Source organism: Oryx dammah, unplaced genomic scaffold (genome assembly GCF_014754425.2).
Source record: "Oryx dammah isolate SB20612 unplaced genomic scaffold, SCBI_Odam_1.1 HiC_scaffold_19, whole genome shotgun sequence".
Lineage (NCBI taxonomy): Eukaryota > Metazoa > Chordata > Mammalia > Artiodactyla > Bovidae > Oryx > Oryx dammah.
The window spans coordinates 15,968,121-15,993,811 of record NW_024070203.1 but is presented as its reverse complement, the minus strand read 5'-3'; the positions used below and the strand labels follow the sequence as shown (position 1 = coordinate 15,993,811).

Sequence of the window (25,691 nt, the reverse complement as noted above, 5' to 3'; positions counted from 1 at the left end):
TCACCCAGCCCCCTAACTCAGTCTGCAAGCCATCTCCTCTCCCAGTTCTAGGAGCCACTACTGGGTCAAAGGACTGTGTGAACCCCTGTAAAGGGCCCACCACCACTGGCTCTCTCTCCGAGTCCCTGACGTCACCTGTCAGCCTAACCCGGGACTCGCCCCTAAGTCCTTGGTCTCACACCCACATCCCATCCGCCTGGAAGTCTTGTTAGCTCTCAAGGTGCTTCCTAAAACGGCCTTCAAGGCTACCACCCAGGTCCAGGTCCCACCGCCTCCCGCCAGAGGAGCAGAGGAGGCCTCCTTGGCTGCCCCTCATGTTGCCTTGTCCATGCGCCCCGACAGCAGTCAGTCCACAGAAATGCCAGTCAGGTTATGCCCCTCCCGGACTCCCTGAGCTACTCAAGGGCCCTCTGGACAGCACAATGGCCACACGAGGCTGAAGAAAAATGCCACCCACCCTCATTTCCAGACCATAAATACTGCTAACAGCAGTGCAGATAAATATCTTCTGTGCCCCCCAAAAAACTGACTCAGTTATCAACTAGAAGCACTTCTAAATCAGACCGCCAGTTGTGAAGAAACGTTTGCTGGGAGCATCACCACGAAAAGTTAGTTTTTAAATGATTTGCATTAAGCAGAGAAGCAGCAGACCCAAAACACAATTTCAGGAAGGGGCTGCAGAATAGTTCATGAATCCCTCAGGATCCCAACAGAAAGTTGACAGAGCAGCAGAGCAACACCGAAACTCAGTGACAGGCAAGCCAGGTGCCAACGCATCATCCAAGCGGCAAGCAGGGGAGCACAAACCCCACGAGCAGCTCAGACTCAACAGGGACCGAATGCACTTCAGGAGAGCCTCCTGATCACAGCAAGTAGACCAGTCAGACCAACCCAGCCACCAAGAACCCCTAGAGGGCATGGACACAGCCGCTTTCAAATCTCTTCAAGGTACTGGAGGGCTAACAAGACCGGGAAGAGCTCGTGTCCATGATCCAGGCATCAGCCTTCCCCAAAGACACCTTCGACTCCTGGAGAATGGATAGAGGGGCTGAGAGTCCAAGGAGAGCCATTCACACTCCCTGGATGTGGTGGGGAAACAAGGACTTTCTGTAGCTCCCTAGGGGAGTGGGCCCTGGAAGCTCTGGGTGGGGACCCCAGAGGGCAGAAAGGAAACACTGCGGCCCCCAGGACCAGAGCCCAGCTTCCATCAGGTCCGTACGTGCAACCGGACTTGGGCAGTTCTTCTACCAAAACACATTCCCTGTCGGCCCTACCCTGCCCTGCATCTCCTCCTCACTCTGTGCACCTCTGACCACCGTCTCTGTGGATCCTAACACCCTACTTTGTCATCATGCATCCCCAGCCGCCCTGGCAGACAATGCTCCTTCTTCGGCACCCCAGCACCACCCTCACCCGAGGCGGCCCTGCGTCCAGGAAGACCGGCTGCAAGGCAGGGCCTGGAGGACTCGGACAGGCCAGAGAACATGAAACATCTGTCACGAGGCTGGGACCTGGTGAACGTGCAACAAAAATAGCTATTATGATTATTACAACAATCGATACGCATGCCTGAGATCCCTTACATGACCTAAACCCCTTGAGGACCAGGCTCTTCTCAATTTCACTACCGTGCCCCCACAGCAGCTGCAAAGGCTCCAGCAAGTCACAAACCCACAGCAAAACATTAAGTAAATGAAAAAAATCACAGGTCAAATTTGGCAGTTTACACACCACGGTCAACAAAAATTCCATCATCCCAAAGTCACATTCAATAATCAACTCAATTCTCCATTAACTGAACTTTCCTCATGTGTCCCTGTGCAAAGACCCATTTGCAAAAGTCAATCCAAAGTCGTGAGGTTTGAAAGAGCTTTTTCTCTCCTTCTTCTCCTTCCCCCAGCACCATGGGGATAATCTATAAAGCCCTCCACTACACCACAGTGCCTGCTGTGAACGGTAGCAGTATCATGAACATAGACATTTGCAAAACACAAACTCCACACTCTTGAGACTCTAGACACTAGGTCCAGTGGGGCCTGTCAGGGAGCCCCCGAGGGACGACCTCAGTAGTCCCTGCTGAGTTAAGGGAGGTGCCTGACGGATTTAAACGCCATCCCCTCGCTCCCCACACACGGCCTGGGGTAGAGCACACCTCACCCCTCCCTGGGGAAGTTTCCATCACTAGTGACGCACAGGCGGCTGGCTCCCAAAGGACTGGGGTTCTTGTCTGCCTTGTTTCACACCCATAACCGCACTGCACACACCCTTTCTGCAGGGTCCAGGGGCTCCGTGCTGCAGCAGGGAATGTCCTGAGCAGAGGGCCTGTTTGTGCTTCCTCTTGGAGCAGCTCCCTCTCCACCCCAGGAGGTTCCAGGGGTAGCTCTGATGCAGCTGTGGTGAGAGGCAGAGACCTTTCATTAGCAGCAGCAGATCCAAAGGATGGACATGAGACGCCGGCAGGGCCTCGAAGAGTCTTTCTGAGACTTGATCTAGGAAGGGCAGGCAAGGTGGTTCCTCCTGAAGCCACAGGCTCTCAAGACACAGGCTGGGGCCTTCCTGCACCCACTGTTCCCACCACACAGAGACTGAGCAAGCCACAGCACCCTGCGACCTCAGAGTGCTTGACTCAAAAATGGGATCCAATGCAAGGGAACTGGTGAGAAGTGGCACTGGAGGGCTCTGAGATGTCAGCCCTGAGCCAAAAAGGCTAAAAATTAGACCTGAAATTTGCCTCCTTTTCTGACAAAGACCTCAAAACCTCAGGGAAACCTCAGAAACCTGTAATCTTCAAGCTCAGAAGAAATATACACAAGGAAAGCTACTCTCTGACTTCACAGACTAAAATATTCTGCCCCCCATCCAATCAAGAATGGAAAAGACAAGCGACATATAAATGATAAATGGGGACAGAGGTCAGCAGCTAGGACGGGAGGCAGAAGCTGGCCTCCGGAAGGTGGCAGAGAAGCCCTTCACCTGCGTGGGGACAGGGCCAGAGAGGAGGCAACAGAGGGCGGCATGAGGCTGGATGGAGTCAGAGGTGAGCAAGGAGGGGCCACTCCCAGCCGCACGGGTGCAAACAGGGAGGAAGCTCTGCTCAGCCGTTATCGGCCAGTTTTCCTGCCAACCCAGGCTACCGCAAATAGAACAGAGAACAGACGGGAATGACAACTAATGGGGAGACAAGACCAAAAAAAGTTACTAACAGACGAAGGCAGCTTCGTGGGAAGACCGCCGCAGAGCTGGGCAGATTTATGAGGACAGAGGGTATTTAAGAATGGGACGAGCCTGGTAGATCATCATGAATCAAACTGAGCGTTTAGAGAGAACTTCAGAGTTACTGTTTATAGTGCTCAATTTTTCTATTAAGAGCATCTCTGTGGGCAATTCAGAAATACAGCCTAACATGCTAAAATAGTAACATGTCTCTCGAAGTCGGCTGTATCCAAGCACGGTGACAACTGGGAGAGATGACAGCTGGAAGTGGGATGTGTGTGGTGGGGAGAAACAGCACACTCATGATAGAAATGCCGCCCCAAGAGGGGTTGGTGGCTGCGTGTCTCCTGTGACTCGGCGCGGCACCGGGTACTTTGGACACGGTATTGACTGCTCCCCACGCTCTGCGAGGTGGGGTGGGCATGATCTTATTGGCTCTGTAGATGAGGGACTGGCAAGCCTGAGAAAATAAATAACTTAGCAGTTCATCAGCAGCGTGGCGAGAACTAGAAGTCAGGACTGTAGGATTCATGAAGACCCAGTACAGCCGGGACAAGCAGCACACTTCCACCCTCCCATGAGCTTCCAGAAAACCTCCCGGCCAGGCTGCTCTGTGGCCAAAACCTACCCAGCACCTCCTGGGAGGCCCCTCACAGTGGCTTAGCATCTGTCTCCGGCAGGGGGTGGGGAGGGCTGCTCAGGGAATGTGTCCGTTTTTGAAAGAGACACTAATGCCAAAGGCTGAATGCACATTTTTCTCACTGATGCCAGGTATGCAAAATAAACTAAAGCAGGATAATATACATCTACAAAGGCCAAAGGAGATGACCGTCTCCTGGTGGGAGCTTGTCAGGGCACACTGTTGCAGGTGGGATGTATTTTGAAGATGCTTTTTAAATTATTCATAAAGCCCATGGGTGCCAAAAAGCCCATCTGGCGATCATAAAACATCCTCAGGAAAACCAAAGCAGGAGAAACATTTGGCTCAGGAATCAGGCAACACTCGGCTTCAATCTTCACAGAGAAAGTGGTGTGTTCATTCATTCAGAAACTTTGGGATATGCTTAGGAAGAAAAATAATTCATGTAGAAAAGTGGCCTTTATATACTGTCCACAAGGCAACAGCCCTCGGTCCACGCCCACACCTCTGATGGCGCTGGCCTTCCATCCCTCTAGAGCAGGGGGTTGCCCCCCTCCCACGGGGCCCCGTCGGCCCTCAGTGCTCTCTGCCCACGAACGGCCTCTCCTTCCTCCACAGGCTCTCATTCCAGGTGCCCTCACCCAGTGCCAGAGCATCTCATCTTGACGTAGTTGCTGAGACACAACTAACGTGTCATAACCTGCAGACATTTCAAGTGTACAATCAGGGGAGTTCTGACAGTCATAAAACAAGCAGAGCAACTGAGACAGTGAACGTGTAATAGATCGCGTGTGTGCATAGACGTCTGAACACTGTGACTGAGACAGTGAACATCTAATAGAGGACACGTGTGCACAGATATCTGAACGTTGGGCTGGAGTCGGCCTGAACGCTGCGTCAGCCTGTTCTCAGCGTAGTCACCCCACCTCTCAGCGTCTGCTGTGAACGACGCGGCATCACACAAAGTCCTTTGAAGCTGCAGCCCTGAAATCTGGGAGCAGGACCTGCTTCCAGTGTCCGAGGTAAGAGAAGAAACACAGGTACAGATCCACAGGGCAGTGGATACGAGATGCACCCTCACCACAACGTCCGGCTGTCACCTCCAAGGTGAAGCGCGAATCCAGACCTCTTCACAGCAGACCAGGTGTCTGACATGCTGCAAAAGCCAGTTTCCTAGGAGATCACATTTGGAAGCCCGCTGAAGACGATGCTTGCCTTTGCTGAAAAGCGACACCATTTGAATCACAGGCCACACCGGAAATGAACTGCAGTGGACTTTTAAACCACTGGACAGTCGTTAGCTTCAGGACATTACTGAGTTTCTCCCCTTCTAAAGATGGTCAAGGGGGAAAAGAATCAGGTGATACCACAGCAGATGACGCTTATTCAAAGATAAGGACGCCAGTCACCCCTGGTAATGAGCTCTGAAATGGGAGCCTGAAAGTGCCACCTTTTCTTTGGAAATCTTTGAAGAAGTGAAGGATGAAGAGACTAGAGGGCATACTGTATAGCACAGGGAACTATCATCAATATCCTATGATAAACCATGACAGAAAAGAATATGAATAGATATATGTCTAACTGAATCACTTTGCTATATAGCAGAAATTAACACTGTAAATCAACTAGACTTCAATTAAAAAAAGATGTTAAGACACATGAGGACGTGTTCAAATTCCAGGCGTGTTCTCTTTCTCTTATTGTTCAGTCACTAAATTGTGTCTGACTCTTTGGGACCCTGTAGACTGCAGCACGCCCAGCTTCCCTGTCCTTTACCATCTCCCAGAGTTTGCTCAAACTCACGTCCATCGAGTCGGTGATGCCATCCAACCATCTCATCCTTTGTCGCCTCCTTCTCCTCCTGCCTTCAAATTTCCCAGTATCAGGGTCCTTTTTAATGAGTGAGCTCTTCGCATCAGGTGACCAAAGTACTAGAATTTCAGCTTCAGCGTCAGTCCTTCCAATGAACACTCAGGACTGATTTCCTTTAGTATGAACTGGTTGGATCTCCTTGCAGTCCAAGGGCCTCTCAAGAGTCTGCTCCAGCACCACAGTTCGAAAGCATCAGTTCTTCAGCGCTCAGCCTTCTTTCTCTGTCCGGAACCAACCGCCTTAAGAAGCACTGGACACAGAGGCAGAGCCCAGGCCCTGCCAAGCCCCTGCCCCCAACCTTGGGAAAGATCAACGCTGATAACTGATCAACAGAAGTGCTCTCAACAGTGCTCATAAACGCTGCACTCACATTTTCACTCTGGTCTTACACATCTTTCATACCTTGTTTACACGTATTATTCCATTCCTACTTAGAAACACAAATAAATGAACATCAATTCTCTGAAGAAAGCCTCAGAAATAGCTCAACTGGCATGTTATTTTAGGATAAAATTCAGAAAAACAGAGTACCGCCAATTTGGAAATAGAATGCCTTTTCCACAAGATGATAAAGGGAGAGCAGTGGTCCCAGGCCAAATAATGACACATGCTTGTTCTTTTAAAAACAAGAAATTCAAATTACAGCCTGAATGTCTGAGCCCTCTTCACAGCAGTCCTCAAGCACCGCACAACCGTGGAAGATTGGGAAAGTCATTATTTCTTCATTAAAGAGTTAGCCACACCACAGAAATCACAAAGCTGATGGCTTCAAGTGAGAACATTAGTTTTAGGAATTATCAAAAGGAAAGGTTCACCTAGGATCATCCCCTGAAACCTTTTCTCCCCAATAAATCAGTTGTTAATACAAATTCTCTTGTGAAATAGCTATAAGAATTCTCTCTCTCACCACACACACACACACACACACACACTTTTCAAAATTAAGTTCCCAAAACTTGCTTTCTGCCACAGTTTTTACACATGCATGAAAAACTATTTTCCCAGCCCTCCTCCTGTCATGCCCTCAGGTCCTCCTCATCCTATGAGTTTTACCTCCATTGTCACCTCTGTAGACAAGTCTTGCCCCACTTCCTGTCATAGCAGAAGGTACCTCTCCTGTCCAGCACTTAGCAAAGCTGCAATTTTTCATTTACGTGTGACACCGCCTGTCTCTCTCATCAGACCTGTGCAGTCTTAACAGAGTAATTAACAAAGTGATTAAAATCAAACAACACTTGAGATCTTTAAATGCACCGTCCCCATCACAGCCGACTGAAGCCACACATGACTCCTGGTCACCCTCCTGGAGTTTCCCCGGCATAGACTTCTGACAGACAGCACTGCCTGGGATGTGAGGCTCCTTGTAGGCAGGGGCTACATCTCATTTTACATCTCAGGACCATCCCGAGAGCAGCAGAGCACAGACACACCTCACTCTACTGCACTTCACAGATACTGCACTTTTTACAAACTCAAGGTTTGTGGAAACCCTGCTGGGAACATTTTTCCAGCAGCATTTTCTCACTTCATGTCTGTCTTGCATTTCGGTATTCCTGACGGTATCTCGACTTTTTCAATATTATGCTATATCTGTTATTATATCTTTGATCAGTGATATGTTACTATTATAGCTGTTTTGGCATTTTTAGCAACGAAGCATTTTTTAACTAAGTCATGTGCATTATTTTCTCAGACACAATGCTACTGCACACTGAAGAGAATACAGTATATACATAACTTTTACAAGAACTGAGAAACAAACAATCCTATGACCCGCTGTAACTGCAGTGTTCACTATATTGTGGTTGTCTGGAACTGAATCCACAATATCTCCAAGGTGTGCCTGTGCATGGAACAAACACTCCAGAAATATTTGTGGAGGGGAAAATACATGCCATAATTGCTTACTTTACTAAACTACACACTGCATTGTAAAAACCAAGAAAGAAATTAAGTCTTGTTACTTAATTAGAACAGTTCAGTCGCTCAGTTGTGTCTGATTCTTTGCGACCCCATGGACTATAGCATGCCAGGCTTCCTTGCCCATCACCATCTCCAGGAGCTTGCTCAAACTCATGTCCACTAAGTCAGTGATGCCATCCAACCATCTCATCCTGTTATTCCCTGTGATCCATGTATTACTAGTATTCTGATTAGAACAAAATACTAGTAATTTGTTACACTTTAATAACTTCAAACATTCCATAATATCCACTCCCATTCAAGTACTTATGAGTCCCTTATACAAATATACACACACACACACACACACACACACGATTCCCTCAAAAACTAAAGCAGATAAATTAAAATGGTTTTACAGATGAATTCTACCAAACATTTAAAAATTTTAAAAATTAACGCCAATCCTCCTGAGACTCTTCCAAAAATTGAGAAGGGGAACACAACACTCCCAAATTCATTTTCAGACCTGGAGAATGAGTAAGTTTTTCTGGAAGAAAGAGAGTCTATGTCAATGGTTCCCAAACTTGGATGTTTTCATGAACTACTTGGGACTCTTTACAGCATCCTGAAGCCCAGGTCACACTCCATGCCTATGAAATCATGAGGTCTAGAGCAGGAGCCAGGCAGAGCTTTTAAAGATCCCCAGCTGATTCCAACATGCAACAGGGTTCAACCGCCTCTCTGGTCTACACTAAAAGGCAGTAGGCCTAAGAAGACATGCCAAGTCAGAAACATAAGTAATTCAGTGTCTCTGGCAAACAAGCCAAATGATAGAGAAGAGACAGGTGGGCAAGGAGACCAAACAGGCAGCCAGGGCAGGACCACACCCACCGTCCTGGTGGCTAGGGCCCTTGGAAGGTGCAGGGCAGGAGTGACGTGGACAGGTTCCACTCAGAGAAAGGACTGCAGGGAAACCATGTACGACAGCGAAGAGGGGCCAGAGTGAGCTGCTGGGAGACCACTCAGAAGGCTCCCAACAAGGTCCAGATGATCAATGACCAGAGCCTGAAGCAGAGCGCTGATGGTGGGTGTGGAGAGCTCACAGCACGCCAGCCTGCAGGGATCCACGGAAATCACCTCTTTCACCTTTTGGGGGAAAAATCCTCTTCAATCACCTTTCCTGAACACCCAGTCTGTCTCCTGAGAATCACCACCACCACCTTGGTGGTCGTGTGAGCAAACGTTCCAAAAGACCTCAGCCCCGGGGCCCGCAGGAAGATCACCTGTTGCTGATGAATGACCAACACCTGGATTTCACCCTCTCCTGGTGGTTCAGAGAATTAGGAGTTCAGACCTGAGTCAGCCGTCCCTCTTGCAGGCTGACAGGGACCAGGGGACCCCCAGGTTATGAGACGGCAGGGGCAAGAGCCCAGCTGTCTCGCTCAGAAGTGCCCCTGGAGCTTCAGGAAGCAGAAGCAGCCTGACCTTTCCCTCGGCTAAGCCATTGAGTTGTGAGATGACGGCTTGTGAGTCGGACGCTGGTAGGCAACGCCAGCTGAACATAACAAGGGGCCGGCTGTCCGCTGCACCATTAACCTTGTCCTTGAGAGCAAAAGCAGAGAACCTACTGAACACACAACAAAAACAGCATGTAGTCTGACAAATGACCAACACAACCTGAAAATCATTGGAGATCTGATTGAAAGGGTGTGGGCTTCTGATTACAGCTTAGAGGTGTTGAGAGCTCGGGGGGGAAAAAAAAAACATCACTTCCATCCTGAAGACAAGAAGACACTTGACAAACTAGAAATTGACTTGTCCTGAACTGATGAGAGAAATGAAGTGCTAGAGAAAACTAACCTGAAATCTGTGGGCAGGCACCTCCAGAGAAAAGCAGGACCCCAGCACAGGTGCCTCTGCGGGCCACGAAGGCCAGTTCACAGGTTCAGCCAGACACTGCAAGTGCCTGAGAAGGCCTGGCGTGGGCGAGGGGAGCGGGAAGCCCCCAGGGCTGCCGTGCACACCACATACGATCTTCCACCCGGGCAAGGACCTGAGGACGCCCACTGGGGCTGGATGGGGGGGTGGCCAGAGCCACTGCCCCACAGCAGCACGGGATCAAGGCCTTCATCTGCGGGGCAACAGCACAGAGCAGAGCACAGGACGGGGTGCAGACCCCCGCGGCTGCGGGAGGGAAAGGCAACCGTCAAGCAAGCCACCGCCTGGCCTTACCCGCCCCATCTCCTCCAGAACCAGAGCCCTTGGAGCCCACAGTCAGCCCTCGGACCAGGAGTGCAGAGAAGAGGTCTGGCGGTGCGGTGGAGTGGGGTGGATGGTCAATGAAGCCATCTGAGCAGAGGCAAGAGAGCACACTTGGAAAGGAAGAAGAGGACGCTGGATAGAGCTCTGAGCGATTCCGCTCTGTGACAGTCAAGACGGAAGGGAGGAGGCAGCACGTGGAACGGATGGAGCATGAGGAGGAGAAGCAAGAGGGAGGAGACCTCCAGGCCGGGAGCAGGCTTTGGAATTAAAGATGGCCCTGGCCCCGTCTCAGTCTGGAGGCGCTGTAGTGTGTGGGACCAGAAATGCAGACAACTGTGGCAGCAGGGAGCCGGAGCGGCCCCAGGGACCAGAGGCTTGGGGCACAGAGCCCAGGTTCCGAGGCCACCATCCAGCTCCCTCCTAGGGTTCTAGGGAGAGCGGCCAGCACCTCTATCACATGCTCTCACATGGGGAAGTGGGGACGGGGTAGGCGGGGGCGCGGGTGAGGGGGAACAGGGAAGAGACGCAGTACAGCTTCCAGCCTCCATACTCTGTGGCCTCAGAAATAATCCAAGTTAAGAACATCTAAAAAAGTAAAAAGAAAATCAGACCTTTATGAAAGCCTCAGGAATCTAGGAATTAAGAAAACAAGAAATCTCCTGATATTAAGATTGCAACTGGTATTTGATTTCTGGGTAATTCAGGACTCACTGGTCTTTAAAAAGTGAGACTGCATCTTCCCAGAACGAGTATCTGCTTTTGCAGAGAGCCGAAGACCGGGGCAGACAGGCTCGGTGCCACCAGGTCTCAGGCACAGTCCTCGGGAAGGGACAGTTTAGGGACAGGAACACACAGGGTTCCATAGCAAGGGCTGCCAATAAAACCAGTCCCCAGCAACAGTCAGAGGCTGAATCTTCAAACTGTGAAGATGCAAACATAATGAAATGCTGAAGGTAAACATGGCTTCTTTTCTTTTAACCCAAATCTCCAACTCTGGACAAAGAACTGAAATGATTCGACCTTATACCATAGGCAGATTTTGTCTTAGCTTAACAAACGAGACATTTCAGGCAAGAAGCACTTCCATGAGGAGCAGAGCAAATTCTAACAGCTCACCAAACACTGGGCCAGCTCCTCAACCCCGTGCTGCAAACACCCCAGGCCCCCAGCGATGGTCAGACACGCTTGGTAGACACAGACCCCTTCCCTGCCGCCCGCCCACCGCGCTCTCTCCTGCTTCACATCTACGTGCCGCACCCTCGAGCCCTCACACCTGCCACCTGCTGCACCCTCGGCACCAAGCCGCCCACCCGCCTTCTTCCCACAGTCTCTGTCACACCAGTCTTTTCTCAGAGAACTTTCAGGGACTCGCCAGCAGAGTCTGAGCTAGTTCCCTGAGTTTCAGGCCTTCCTCAGCCCCCGAACCTACCATCCCGACCTAAACCCCCTCCTCGTCCTGAGCCTCCAGCCCCGGCCACCCGCCCAGCTCACCCCGGGTCAGGCCGCCCGCCAGGCCGCACTCCCCTCCCTGAACGCAGGATCAGGCCGGCGCGTCTCACTCCACAACATGCCTTTCATCTCCTCAGCCAAGTCGTTCCTGGGATCTTCTCTGAGGCGGGCCCTGCGCTGGGTGCTGGGAGTGGAGAGACGTGAAGGGACACGGTGTGGGAGAAGCCGTGGCAGCATCTGGAGGTGCCGCGGGGACACACGGGCCGTGAGGCGGGCACGATTAAGTGGGGCTCAGCAGGCAGACGCAGGAGGGACAGACACCGCCGGCCCAGGAAACAGCGCCGCAGGCTCAGGACGACCTGCCGACGGCCATGTCCCCAGCCGCCCTCTCCAGGACTGCCTCCCCTTCTCTCCTCGCACTGACTTGTTGACGGAACCAGGTTGCCTGCAGAGCTGACCGTCGTCTGAACTGGAGGAGCCTCACAGGTTTTCTCATGAACTGGCAGGTTTTCTCATGAGCCTCACAGGTTTTCTCATGAACTCACAGGTTTTCTCATGAGCCGCGAGTGCTCGTCAGTCTCAGGTGTGACGTGGGGCGACACGAACTCACGGGCAGCGTGCGTTCTCCCATCAGGAGGAACGTAACGCCTGCCTGTCTCTTATTTTGCTGTGAGGATGTGCATGGTCTCGACCCATAATCTGTTAGGAACTGCAAAGTGGCGGGCTTCTAATTTTACCCGCTTTTCTCAAGTGCTGGCCGGAATGCTTCTGTGAAGAGAGACTGCCGTCATCAACTCTCAGGCCGTCCAATCGTACGTTTGAACGGAGAGGCGGAACACGTGCTCATTACCTGTCACCTTCAGGATGACATCACTCTCCCCATCACTCTGAGGCGGGGAACCCTCTCCGGAAGCACTCAGAAGCCCTGACTGAAGTGCAGGCATCAGCCCGCTGAAGCTCGGACTGCCAGCAACAGCCTCTTCACGTGGGATCCTCCTTGGCACCTTCGCTCTGACAGCTTCCCTGCTGCAGGCTCCACAGAATATTCCTGGACCACCTCACCACAGACATTTCCTGCCCCAGACCTGGAAGGGGCCACTTCTCCAGGGAGCCCTGGCTTCTCTCAACACCGGGACGCAGGCATTAGGAGGCCCACTGCGGCTGAGCTGCTGGGTGTCTAGGCCTTAGAGTAGACACGGCAGACGGATGGATCTTTACACACCCCATAATTTCTTCCTGCTACCTTTTATTTAAATTCTAGACTACGGGTTTTTACTTCATCTCTGTCATCTTACATCGGTTACCTCTTCCACGTGAGAATCCACATTCAGCAGCAGAGTCAGGGGCTAGAATTAGATTATCACAGAACAGATTGTTAACTTGATTCTACGTTAACACACAGTTTCAGAATACCAGGATCAACCCTATGTCTGCCACAGCAATCACTGAAGCCAGTTTAATCTCGCTCTTGCAGAGAGTGGTATCACTATCCTGGCAGAATAAGAGTTTTCTGCTGTCTTCTCCCCAAAGAACACTAATTTAGACCATCACACACACAGGAGAGGGCCTCTGTGGAGGCCCAGGGACCCAGCAGCGAAGCCGCAGTACACACTGAGATTGGACGCACTAACTCTACCCAGCTCACTCTCCCTGAAGGCAGCAGCTCGGTGCCCAGAGAGACCGAGTCAGCCAGGCCTCCTCACTAGAGGGACATTGTCAAGACGGTGGGGGCAGGGGGTGCCATGCTTTCTTGGCTGCGCAGAACGAGTGCCAAGATGAGGGCTTCTCTCTCACCTCAGCCAGAATCCTGAGGCCCAAAAACATCTTCAGAGTCTATTTTCAATCTAGGACACGATTAAGGATGGCACATAGATAGCATCGGAGTGTTAGATCTCTTCTACCTCCTCTAATGGAGAACAATCCTCCCACTTGTTTTTTTTTTTTTTTTAAACAAAATGGAATCATCTACTTTATAGAGGTGTTGGGAAGACTAAATAGAAATAATGCAAATAAAGTGGCTGGTCCAGATCTGATACGCAATATCTGACAATGCTCAACAAATATTAATTCTCTTCCATGTGTCTACAGCCCACGCTGGGTCCAGTGTCCTGCTCTGCGTGGCAGCTACATTCATTGCTGCAAGCTTTCGTTGTTTCTAAAATATTTATTTGGCTGCTCCAGGTCTTAGCTGCAGCATGCATCTTTCGTTTTGCAGCACGTGGGATCTAGTTCTCTGATCAGGGATCAAGCCTGGGCCTCCTGCATTGGGAGCTTGGAGTCTCAGCCACTGGACAGCAGGGAAGTCCATCTGCAAGTTTATGAAATGGCATCTAGATTCAGAAACCATAGCTAATGTGAGAGCCTGCCTAAAGGCCTATCCAGAACCCCAGCTAGAGGTCTGAAACTGCCAGACCAAGCACCCGCCATGGGGCATCTCCCAGGCTCCTCTGCCCATGGGATTCTCCAGGCAAGAGTACCAGAGTAGGTTGCCATTTCCTCCTCCAGGGGATCTTCCTTACCCAGGGACTGAACCCACATCTCCTGCGTCTCCTGCATCAGCAGGCAGATTCTTTATCACTGTGCCACCTGGGGAGACCTTGGAGAGGGCATCTCACTTCAAATACTGTATTTGCCAGACCACTAGATACATTAACGCAAATTTGTGTAAAAGTAGATTACTTTAACACACAATAAAAACTATATTCTAATTCAGTTCTACTATTAATATAAATGCCATAAACCATGACGCTGCATCACAAAAACAAACACACATCAGTACAAAAATAAATAAAGAGGGCATCTCGTTAACGACAACCATGCTCCACTGCACACCTGTGCTTTATCTAACCGACCGGAAACTAGGACAGCCTTACACTTATAGGCCAGTTGGTAATCCTAACTCTAGTTCTCTTCCATTTGGTTTTATTTTCAAAGTGAGAAGAAGGTATTTCCAGACTATAAATCCCAAGCTGCAATTTTACTTTCAGCTTAGGAGGGCAGAGGCAGTCCTCCAGAACTCTGTAGCTAAAGGCAGAAACACAAGAAGATACATCCACGCTGAACACATAAAGTCAAAGAGCCACCAAAACGGAAGCAGCTTTGGTTTCCACCCAAAGGGTCTATGCTCTCTCACTCCCAGGGGCATCCCACCCCAAGTAAGTGGCAGCACCAGTCACCGTCTGCTCCCTCAGCTCTCACATCTAAGGGCCTCAGCTGGCCATCCACTTGCCTGGACACACCCCTGGGGATGACAACTCATCAAGCCTTCCCAGGATAGGTGTTGGGCACCACTGACTGCCAAACTCCCTTCTTGGGGAAAAGAAGTCTCTGTCTACTGACAGAAAGATGCAGTCCAATGGCATAAAGTCATTTACACAGAGGAAATATCCATCTCACCTGACATTTTTAAGTCCTTGTGTATTGTTAAATCTACATGGTATTTTCTGTTTTTTGTGTGTCCAACAGTAAGAGTTACTTTTCAATCTTCATTGACATTTTAAAATTTTAATAGGTACACTCCCGAGAGTACAGGAGAGAACACTTCATCAAGTGTGTCATGGACTTAGTGTGTTGTTGGTCAGTTGCTAAGCTGTGTCTAACTTTTGGAACTCCATGGGCTGGGGCACGCCAGGCTCCCGTCCTTCACTATCTCCCAGAGTTTGCTCAAACTCACGTCCACTGAGTTAGTGGTGCCATCCAACCATCTCATCCTCTGTTGCCCCCTTCTCTTCCCGCCCTTAATCTTTCCCAGCACTGGGGTCTTCTTCCAATGAGTCGGCTCTTGGCATCAGGCGGCCGTTGTCACTGCTGTCCAGGGGGCAGGCCACCACTCATTCATCCCTGCTTTCCAAGAACCCAGTGGAGTGCACGTCTCTAATGAGAGGTGGTTACATGTCTTGTGATACTATAAATCCGTAAGCGGGGAGAGGGGGTATAATATAACCAACACTTGTTGACCCCTTACCACATTCCAGGTGAAGGGCACATCCTCACAGCAACTGTACAAAGAGGGTATTACTGTCATCTTACAAGTTAGGAGACTGAAGCAGAGAGAAGTCAAAGTCACATAGTTACTAAGTTCTAGCAATGGGATCCACTAACTGTCTCCAACAACAGCCTTGGACTGGCAGTGGCCCCCAAATCCATATGTCGAAGCCCCAACCTCCAGTGTGACTAAAATTGAATCTGGGCCTGAGGAGGTGATGAAAGTAGAATGAACCACAGGGTGGGTGGGGCCTTAGTCTGAGAAAACTGGCATCCCTGTGAGCAGGGGAAGAGACACTTGCACGCTCTCTGCCAAGGAAGGACATGGAGAGAAGGCACCACCTGCAGGCCAGGAAGTAGGCCCTCACAGGGCCCGGCCACACTGGCCCCTGGACCCTGACCCCCAGACTCCCAGCACTGCGAGGAGACAAGTGCGTGCGGCAGCCACGCCAGCTGTGGAGCTCTCTCTGGCAGCCCGAGCGGATACACCCCATGATGCCCCCATGCTTCATAAACTGACACAATTAATCTACCCAGTCTTACCCCTAATCAGCTAGTCCTCATGTTATGACAAAAATAAGCTCCTTTTCTCCACACTCCACTCTTTATAGAAATCGCCAGACTTTGAAGGAGAACTTTATAATCACAGCTAATTAGATGTCTAAGGGATCAGAGCAGTTATACTTGGGGGGGAAAAAAATGCAGTGATTCCTATATTCCACTAATTCAGGATGACCTCCTGGCAAATGAGCACAAAATGGCAGAGAGTGCAAATTAAGAAACCGTTCAACTAAAAAGTACTTTTATTACTTTCCACGTCCACGGTAACTCACTCACTAAGCGCGCACCCGGGAGAAGTCTCACGCTGCTTGAGTCAATGCATGACAAGCACGGAACAGAGACAGAACAGCGGGGCTGGGGGATGGTGATTGCTGCCATGCGTCTGGGGGCCGCCATGTGCTAATCAGAGTCAGGGAGAGCTTACCATCGCTGAGGTCTTGGAGGAGATTCTCCTGGCAGGAGAAGTCCAGCTTCACTTTGATGCTGATGGTGAAGGTGGCCACCTTTCCAGGTTGCAAAGGGAACTCAGCAAGCGTGTCTTCCAGTTTCCAGCTCAGGAAGTCGCCGTACAGTTTTTCTACAATGACAGCAACAAGGGTGATAATCCTCATGTGACAGAGGCAGCCTGAGACCCAGCAATCCCCCCAGAAAATCCAAGTGCATCTTCAACAGCAAGGGAAGATGCAAACCCTGTAAAATGTGATGGATCAAAGTGCCAGAAAATTCCAGAATCGTGGCTGCTGCAAGGCCATCACCTGCATCTGTGAGCACCACCTTGGACAAGAACACTGCACTCTGTTCTCAAGAGGATCCTCCTCCTACAGAATAATGTACAGGACACACAGATTCTATACACTTGCCAGAAACTGTTTTACTTTTGAGTATGCAGCCTATTCTGGAAAACACTGATTAAGTTTTACAAACTGACCTGACCTCCAGTCCTGAAACTCTAGCCACCTGCTGGAACGTATTCCTCTCTGGGATTTTGGCCCGCACCTGACTCCACAATGCAAGTGACTGCATCCCCCCCAAAGCACTAGTAGGAGCGAGATCCCCTCCATGACCCAGTCAGGCACAGTCTACAGTATGTGTCAACCAGGCTAAGGCAGTCTTTGTCTTTACTTTTCTTCTCATAGATTAATTCAAAATGGAAGGGTGTAAGAGATGCCAGGCAAGCTGGAGCCAGCATGGACAACCCCTCCGTGTGGGCCCCGGGTGCTGGAAGCCCGGATCCCAGGCCCCAAGACTACAGCCATGGGCGCTAATGCCTCTCCACCAGCCACAACAAATCTGGCGTTCTCTGAAACGCCAGTACCAGCCAAGATGCTGAGGCCCTGTCACACCCTCAGCCCCCGGTGCCTGCAAGCTGAGGGTGCCCTCCGCCAGTTTCTGCGTTAAGTTCCATGTCCTTAGAGCGACATGTTCAGACAACAGGCAGGCCCACAGGGAACGGCTTATTCACCTTCTGCAGCCAAACCACTGAGGTGTTTACACCTCAGTAACGACACAAAGAGGGTCACGGCGCACGCACCACCCCCCTAGCTGCAGCAGGACACAAAGCCGAGCTGCTTCCCTGTCGGGTTTGATGCACTTTTACGCCTCAAAGGTGGGCCTTTCTGGTTCTTCCCTTCATTCAGTTCAGTTCAGTCGCTCAGTCATGTCCGACTCTTTGTGACCCCATGAACCACAGCACGCCAGGCTTCCCTGTCCATCACCAACTCCCGGAGTTGACCCAAACCCACGTTCATTGAGCCGGTGATGCCATCCAACCATCTCATTCTCTGTTGTCCCCTTCTCCCCCTGCCCTCAATCTTTCCCAGCATCAGTGTCTTTTCAAATGAGTCAGCTCTTCGCATCAGGTGGAGTTCCAGCTTCAACATCAGTCCTTCCAATGAACACCCAGGACTGATCTCCTTTAGGATGGACTGGTTGGATCTCCTTCCCTTCATTACTGGACTACAAAACAGAATGTCCGGGGAGCTTTTCAAAACCCTACACAACGATAAGCTGTCAGCAGAAACGAGATAAACATAAATCAATAGTGGAGCACGTGTCACTAACGTTCTCCCCTGTGGAATTTAAATAGTTTCAGAAATAACAGTCATTATTTTAATGCTCGAGTTTAGCTCTGTGCAGTCACGTGAAATGGGTTATTTGACACTGACAGTAACAGAGGAGCCATTACTGTGCTGACCTTCCACGTCTGAGGACCTTTCAGAGGTGCTTCAAATTACAGAGACTCGGCCGCTACACTCACAAGACGAGGGAGCAGCAGGGATGCCCCTCAGTCAAATCACCCGTGAACTGCTCAGCACACCAATGTGGAGTCGCTGCTTCTTGTCAAAAAATTAAACTGGAGGAGTAAAGAAATTAAGGGATGCATATGTGTATTTATATACTCAGGTACGTGTATATCTATGTTTGTAGACACGCTGACGAGAATCTCAGAATATCTGCAGGAAAGCAAATACAACACATTCTTAACTTGGGCTTCATTATAACGAAATTTATGGTTGCTTAAGTCAAGATAGAAGCTTGCCTCTTTAATCACCTACAAATAAAGACTTGCTCACAAACAGACTGCAATTAGAATCAGACATGACATGGGCAGTAATCCTTGTCATGCTGGGATGGATGGTCAATGCTCGGCCCCATGTCAGGAGTGTGTCATCGGGGGACACACACGCGCCACGAGCACCCAGATGACAGCTGGGACCCCTGGGAGGCCAGCATCCTACCCCAAAAAAGACCTCTTATGAGAGTTGTGATTATTTATAATGTGCGAGAGAGGGAAAAAAAAAGCTACCCGAAATATTACTTACTACCACTCAGCTGGCATGCAGTAGTGCTAAATAGTGAAAGTTACTATTGCTGTTGAGACCTAGCATGGAATGGAGGAGTTTCCTGGAGAAGTCGCTCAGGTTCCAGTTTAGGACACTTTCCCGGCCTCCCTTTTATGTTACATCACTCACTGGTGCTGAAGGCTTGTTGGTGCCAGAGAATGTAGGGACAGGAGTTATTCCCTCTGTGTATCTTGGAAGTGGATGGTTTATTTTCATTAGTTTAATTCCACGTGTAAATGTATGGCAGCTTATGATGAGAATTAAAAAGGATTGACAGCTGACATTTCTCAACTGCAGACGTGTTGGTTCGAATGGCCATCCGGCAACACACAGGACAGAACCAGCTGTGTGATCCAGACTCCCTCCCCATCCACAGAGTGAGGGTCATAGTAGTTGCCCCCCTGCCCTCCAAGAGACCGAACTGAGAGCTGGGCCAGAGGTGATGCTGACGGGAGGAGCCTCCCCAGGTCTGCCTGGGTCCCCCAGCGTCCCTACCCTCTGGCATCTGCGTTGGTGAGCACCAGCCAGGGGCCGGCCAGGCAAAGGAAGGGGCCGGGAGAGCGCTTTCTGCAGGGAAGACAATGTATGTATGTGATATATCTACCTCGACAATAGTTGAGGGAGACGTGTATTTGTCAAAATTTAGCAAATGGTAACATAAGACTTGTGTATTTCACCCCAAATACTTTTTTCCAAAGGAAAGTTGAGACCCCAGCATCCTACCCCAAAAAGGACCTCTTATGAGTGTCGTGATTATTTAATGAGAAAAAAAAAAAACTACCTGAAATATTAATACCACTCAGCTGAGTTCAAACACTGAACCCTAATGGCGTGCACACTAAAGGATTAGTGGGTAAAATCACAGTAATCTGCAACCTATTTTGAATGATACAATAAAACGAGACAGATCAGGGATGGACAGGAAGCTGGACAGACATGGTAAATCAAATACAGTCAACCGTTAGAGCACCTAGACGGTGGGTTTGCAGCGTTCACTGTGAGAGTCTCTCCACTTCTCCATATGCCTGAGTATTTTCAGAGTGAAAGGCTGGAGAAGGAGGGGATGGCTGATACAGAGAGTAAGCTCCAGAAGGGTTGGAAAGCATAGGAACACCGCAGGCAGGGCAGCCCCGAAAGCGGGACCCTGAGAAAGGCAGCGCTGAGACGACTGAGCTGCTGACAGCCCTTCCGGGAGGCGGTGTGAGAGGAGAGCGTGGGCAGAAGCGCACAGAAGGATGGAGCTGGGCTCTGAGGGGGGCCCATGCGGCGATTCCCACGCTTCCACCCCCGTGACCCCCCACCCGACAAGTGAGACTGGCTTGGGCCCATCAAGACCCACCCCGGAAAGGAGGAAACCCCTCTCAGACACAACCGGCCAACTGAGCACATGTCCCCTCTATTCCCACTGTGGCGAGAATTTTTTTTTCCCTAAACAGGGCTTCCCCAGTGGCTCAGCAGGTAAAGAATTCACCTGCCAAAGCAGGATATGCGGGTTCAGTCCCTGGGTCAGGAAGATCCCCTGGAGGAGGAAATGGCAACCCACTCCAGCGTTCTTGCCTGGAGAATCCCATGGACAGAGGAGCCTGGCGGGCTACAGTCCACGGGGTGGCACAGAGTCAGACACGACTGAGCGGCCGTGTCCCTCTCCGTGGACAGTCCCTGGGACTGAGCACCGCCCATGGACCCACCTGGAACCAAAGGGGAGACACACTGGCTGTCTCTGAGAGACCCACAGCTGGCTGGAGGGAGACCAGTGCAGCAGCGGCAACACCATGGAGTGGAAGGGCTCCTCAGAAGTCTCCCGGAGCCTCTGAGACAAGGGGACCCCAGTCACCCCGTGGAGGAAGGCAAAGGCAGGAACAGAAGTGAGCAGGTCGGCTTCCAGGCACAGGAGGGGTTTATCCTCAAGTTCACAGACAGCACCAACATCCAAGAAGCTGAAATTAGCTTCTGACGGCGAACGTAACGAGAGCTTAAGGGAAGAAGTGACAAAAGCTGAAGCTTGGGGCAGAGGCCGGCGATGTGGGGCCTACGGAGCCAAGGACGTTAGGGGTTCCCAAAGGAGAAATGAGAGGAACTGAGCTTCAGAGAGAAGCAGTTGCAATGAATGATGGACACATGGTGACTGTTTAGGTTTATTTGAGAAAAGGAAGATATCTTCTAGTGGCTAAGCTGTGAAGCCAAGGAAAATTACAGGAGACGTAAGCATTCTTACCATTATACACTCTGCAATTTTCTGTCATTCAATATTAGCTCACTTGTTCAAATATCCACCAACTCCTATAACCAATTAATTAAATTCAGAATACCAGATGAAGGTATTTCATGTCAGGGAGGCATTTTCTACCTAATCCATAAGTGCTTGCTCCTGAAAAGAGGAGGGAAAGGGAAGAAAGGATGAGATTAAGGTAGGATTATCAAAACTCCCCCAAAGACTCCGAGACACAAAAGCAAAAGAGGGACTAGGAGAGCCGCGCTGCCGCGAAGAGCTCCGCGTGCCCGCGGGCGCAGTGGAAAGGGGACGGCAGCCACGGGCAGGCACGGCAGAGAGAGAACGGCAGCCATGGGCAGGAGTGGGCGCTCACGCCACATGGTTCCAGCTCAGAACTCACACTCAGGATCAGAGACAGCCTGTGGGCCAGGAGAGAGGGGCAGACGGACACAGAGACAGAGAAGGCAGAACACCCACTGGGGAAAAGGACAGAGGGCCAGCACAAGAGTGGACTCTCTGAGGACGACCACAGCAGAGGTGCTCAGCATCGCTGGTCACTGGGGAAATGCAGATTGAGACCCCCCCTCCCCACCGTGGGTAAAATGATAATGACGGCCCAGAGCAGAGGGGCTGTGGGGCAGCCGCCACTCCCCCAGGATGACGGCGTGACTGGACTCTGGCACAGCAGTTCTGAATCCCCCCACCCGGCATCAGACCCTGGAGATGCTCTCAGAGAGGATAGCCTCACTGCCAGAGCCAGGGCACTGCTCTGGATGGGCCAGGTGCGCCCAGGCTCCCAGGGACACCTGCTCACCTGGCTCCTAAGTCAAGAGCAGCTGAACACGGAGTCCCACCAGCCTGCTCTCCCTGTGCTGTCCTTGTCTTTGGTCTCCGCGGACGGTACAATTTCTCTAACTTCATTAGATGAGCTGATCTTATTTCCACTTACTACTCTCAACGCCCAGCCTCCTCCTACACAGCGTATCCCCCTTCAATCAGTACTGCTCACTCACCTCACTGACCAGGTCCCTCTGTGGCCTCACTCAGCTCCTACAACAGCTTTCCATGTCAGGACCACCTCCCCTGCTTACCCAGGAGGAAGCTGAGGCATGGGAAGGATAAACAGTGAGCAAATGCTGAATCCAAAATGTAAGACAGGTCTGGTGAGCCTGAGCTACGTGTGGCTTGAACTAGGAACGGCATCGCTGGAAGAGCGGGTACACAGGCTCTGAGTGCTGAACCCACAGCGGGCACTGGGCTGGGCAGACGGGTCCCAGACGGTACTCTTCAGGGCCTGCACGTGCTCTTCTTTGCTCACTCATTCCAGGACACGCCTGCTGAGGACCTGATCGGTGTGAAGAACACGGGCGATACAGAGATGTGTTCTGCGCTCTGTTACCTTCCTCTGTGAGTTCTTCATGCACACTTAAGATAAAAACTTCACAGAGGCATCAAATTGAAAGTGGGAAAGGTTTTTAGACCTTCGGGACACTGGTTACCTATAGGGTCTCTTCTGACTCACAGACTTAGAAAACAAACTTATGGTTGCTGGTGCGAGGGAGGGATACTTAGGGACTCTGGGAAGGTCATAAACACACTGCTATACTTAAAGTGGATAGCCAACAAAGACCTCCTGTATACAGCACAGGACACTGCTCAATGCTCAGTGCCAGCCTGGATGGGAGGGGAGTCTGGGGGAGAGTGGACACAGGTGCGTGTGTGGCTGAGTGCTCACCTGAAACTACCACAACAGTGTTAATCTGCTCACCCCGATGCAAAATGGTGTGGGTATTTAAAAAAAAGCAAAGTGTCTCTTCTGCAAATAAAAAAGATAAACACTTCTGAAGTCAAACCTACGACAAGCCCCTACCTTTGGTGGTGAGGATTTTCGAGGTCACTTCCAGTTTCTCCAGTGGCTCCATCCCAATGTTCTCCAGTCTCACAACAAGCTGCTGGGTTTCCCCATTGTAAAGCTGCACAGACACGTTAGTAGATATTTCATCACCAGAGGAAGGCTGTAATGAATGTGCGGACCTAAAATAAGAGTAAGAATTATAATCCGTTTTAGAAAACCAGGAAAAGATTGATGGCATTTTAGAGTCATGCACATCACCACGCGGAAGCACCCCAGACACACGGACGAGGGAGCCGTGGCTTCAACGCGGAATCAGCGCCCGGCAAGCAGGAACTCCAGGGCGAGTCGCTACACCTGAGCACTGTCCACACACAGATGTGCCCTGGGCTACAAGTTAAGGCTCTCCTTGGCCTTACTGGCTCATGTGTGTGTGAACCATAAGAATAATTGTTGGATCGTGCTGAGGGCAAAGGTGAAACAATGAATTACTTCAAAAGATCCCTAAGTGTGCTGCTTGCTCAAAAAATTTTTAAATCTCAGAAATGCCCGGAAAATCCACAGACTGAAGGAGAAAACTCAAATGAACCATTCGAAATGACAACATGGGAGCTGGGGGAAAAGGCAAGTGGAAAGCACAGACAGCAGCCTCCACAGCCCAGTAAAATCAACAAGTGATGCTGGCAAACCCCTGACGGGAGCCAGGGCAGCTGGCGGGCCCTCAGCACCAGCCAGGCGGGGCCCTGGGCCACGCGGGGTACAGCCCAGCGTCCAGAGACCCCGAGGCTCACCCAACGCACCCGAGGCTGCGGCACTGCAGCCCTGGTTGGAAACTCTGGCCTGAGTCCTACTGACCATCACTCAGCCCACAGTGCTCACCACCCTGGTGTCCCCTTCACAATGCAAGTGGCAAAGCCACTTCTGGGCCAGGAGGTCACTGTGACCACAGGGAGGAGACTCTGGAGACAGAATGGGAACAATTGCCAGCCATCAACGAGGGAGGCGCGTGTGGCAGGTGGAGTCAAAAAGCACATCCAAAGCCCGTTCTCCAAAAATAACAGCACAGAGAATCAACGTGAACTCCTTGCCATTTTATATCTTTAGAGCTGTTCGTGAATCAAGAAATAAATTTTCTCTGTCAAGTAAGGATAAGTGACTCCAGTCCTCACTGTAAGTGACTTCTTTCCACATTTCATTACAAGAGTCCTCCTCAAGTGAGAACTGTAGTCCATCTGGATTTGCAGGGAAAGTATTTGGAAAAACTGAAACACAGCTGACACAAGCAGAGAGGGTGCTAGCCCCTGGCACAGAGGGCAAAGAGGAGGGAGGAAGCAGAAGGCAGGGCAGCACACAGAGCCAACGGTCCCGAAGACCGCGCCTCACACGCCCGGCTTAAGCTGAGGGGTGTGGGGGGGAGGTGGGCGAGGCTGGCACTGAGGAGGGGCCCACTGAGTAAGTGACTGAGCCTTCCAAACATCTCAGAAAATGCCAAGACACACTTAGAATGACAGCCCAAGGGATAAACAATAAAGCATTATCCGTGTGAGCAAAAACTGAGACGGTCCCAAACCCCAACAGCAGGGAAATGAATGGGGATGTGATTCTGAGATGGCTTCATGATGTACTTTTTTAAGCAATTAAAACAGAAAGCTTTTAGCTTATGTTATATATTTATGCAAAGAGAAATCTATGATACTAAATGAAATGCAGTATGATCTAAACATACATATATTGTTCAGTGAGCAAATAGTGGAAACACCAGAAAGCATTAAGTCATTCCCTCTGAGGTTTCTCTTCCTTCCTTATCCTTTCCTAAAATGCTAGAGGGAAAAAAAAGGACTGTTTTTATTTTAGAAGATAAGACTTCTTAAATTCTCTTAAGCCTCAACTGTTTCTCATAAAAATGACATTTCCAAAGGCTAATTTCACATTTTGTTCCGATCTTAGTAAGAAACGCCTCAACTCCGCTCCAGTTTGCCGCAAGCAGAGCACTGCCTGTTGGTCCCCTGAATACACTCACACTCTGGCCGTGAGGTCAGAGGTCGCGAGGTCAGAGGGTAACTCCAGCTCTGGGGCTCTGGCCACAGCGTGCAGCACAGGACTCCCGGGGGCCCTGGGGTCGGCGAGCAGGCCCGGTGCCCATGGGCGCTACCTGGGCAGAGACGTGCTGATCTGCAGTCGGGGCAGAGCAGGGATGACCTCCACCGTGGAGCCGCTGGTCTTGATTCCCGGGAGGCTGTCCAGCAGACAGTCGCTAAAGACGCCAAACACCGTGGTGTGGTAGCCTGGGGACAAAAGGCCAAGTTTCACCCCCTGGAAAGGCTTCACGGCTCACGCCCAAGGAGGCCCCGCGGGTGACAGGGCCACAGGGTCCCCTCCGACCTGAGTTGAAATTCAGGGCCCGTCAGCTGCCCAGCGGGCCCACGGCTCCCGAGTTCAAGTCCACAGCCTCGTGTCCCTGAGCAGAGGTGAGAGTTGGGCCCTCAAGCCCGATCCAAGGTGGGCTGCGTCCAACCAACAGTACACAAACCATAAATGTCACCCAAGTTCACAATCAGTGTCTCATCCCTTCACTAATTTGCTTTTCAAATTTATCCATCCCTAAAATGAAAAGGAGAGCTTGTACCCCTTTCCAGGACATAATGGGACTTAATAAGTATGTGAAAGAAAGTGATTCAAAATCTTGCGTTGAGATCAAAGTTCAAGAGTCGATTATTGTTATCATAACTGTTACGTGGTGTGGCAAATCTGTTCAATGTGTACAAACACTATAATTTAAGATTAGCAAAATTTTCATCTAAGAAACACTCCTTGGGTTAGATAAGCACTTGAAATTATTTAAGCAAAGCTTGGAAATGGCTTTTGAAATTTGAGGTAATTATTATAAACAACATTCAC

The 25,691-nt window shown here is 50.6% G+C and overlaps 1 protein-coding gene across 4 annotated transcripts in view; it reads right to left on the bottom strand.

Annotated features, from left to right (window-relative positions):
• Positions 1-25,691, bottom strand: part of TRAPPC9 (trafficking protein particle complex subunit 9) — a 383,632-nt gene that overhangs the window by 266,744 nt on the left and 91,197 nt on the right. For all 4 annotated transcript variants that reach the window (XM_040261742.1, XM_040261741.1, XM_040261743.1 and 1 more), the window contains 3 exons: positions 24,946-25,078; positions 22,812-22,975; positions 16,311-16,463 (listed from right to left, as the gene is read on the bottom strand). In XM_040261742.1, coding sequence (XP_040117676.1) covers positions 16,311-16,463; positions 22,812-22,975; positions 24,946-25,078 — 450 coding nt within the window. The remainder of the gene's footprint in view (positions 1-16,310; positions 16,464-22,811; positions 22,976-24,945; positions 25,079-25,691) is intronic.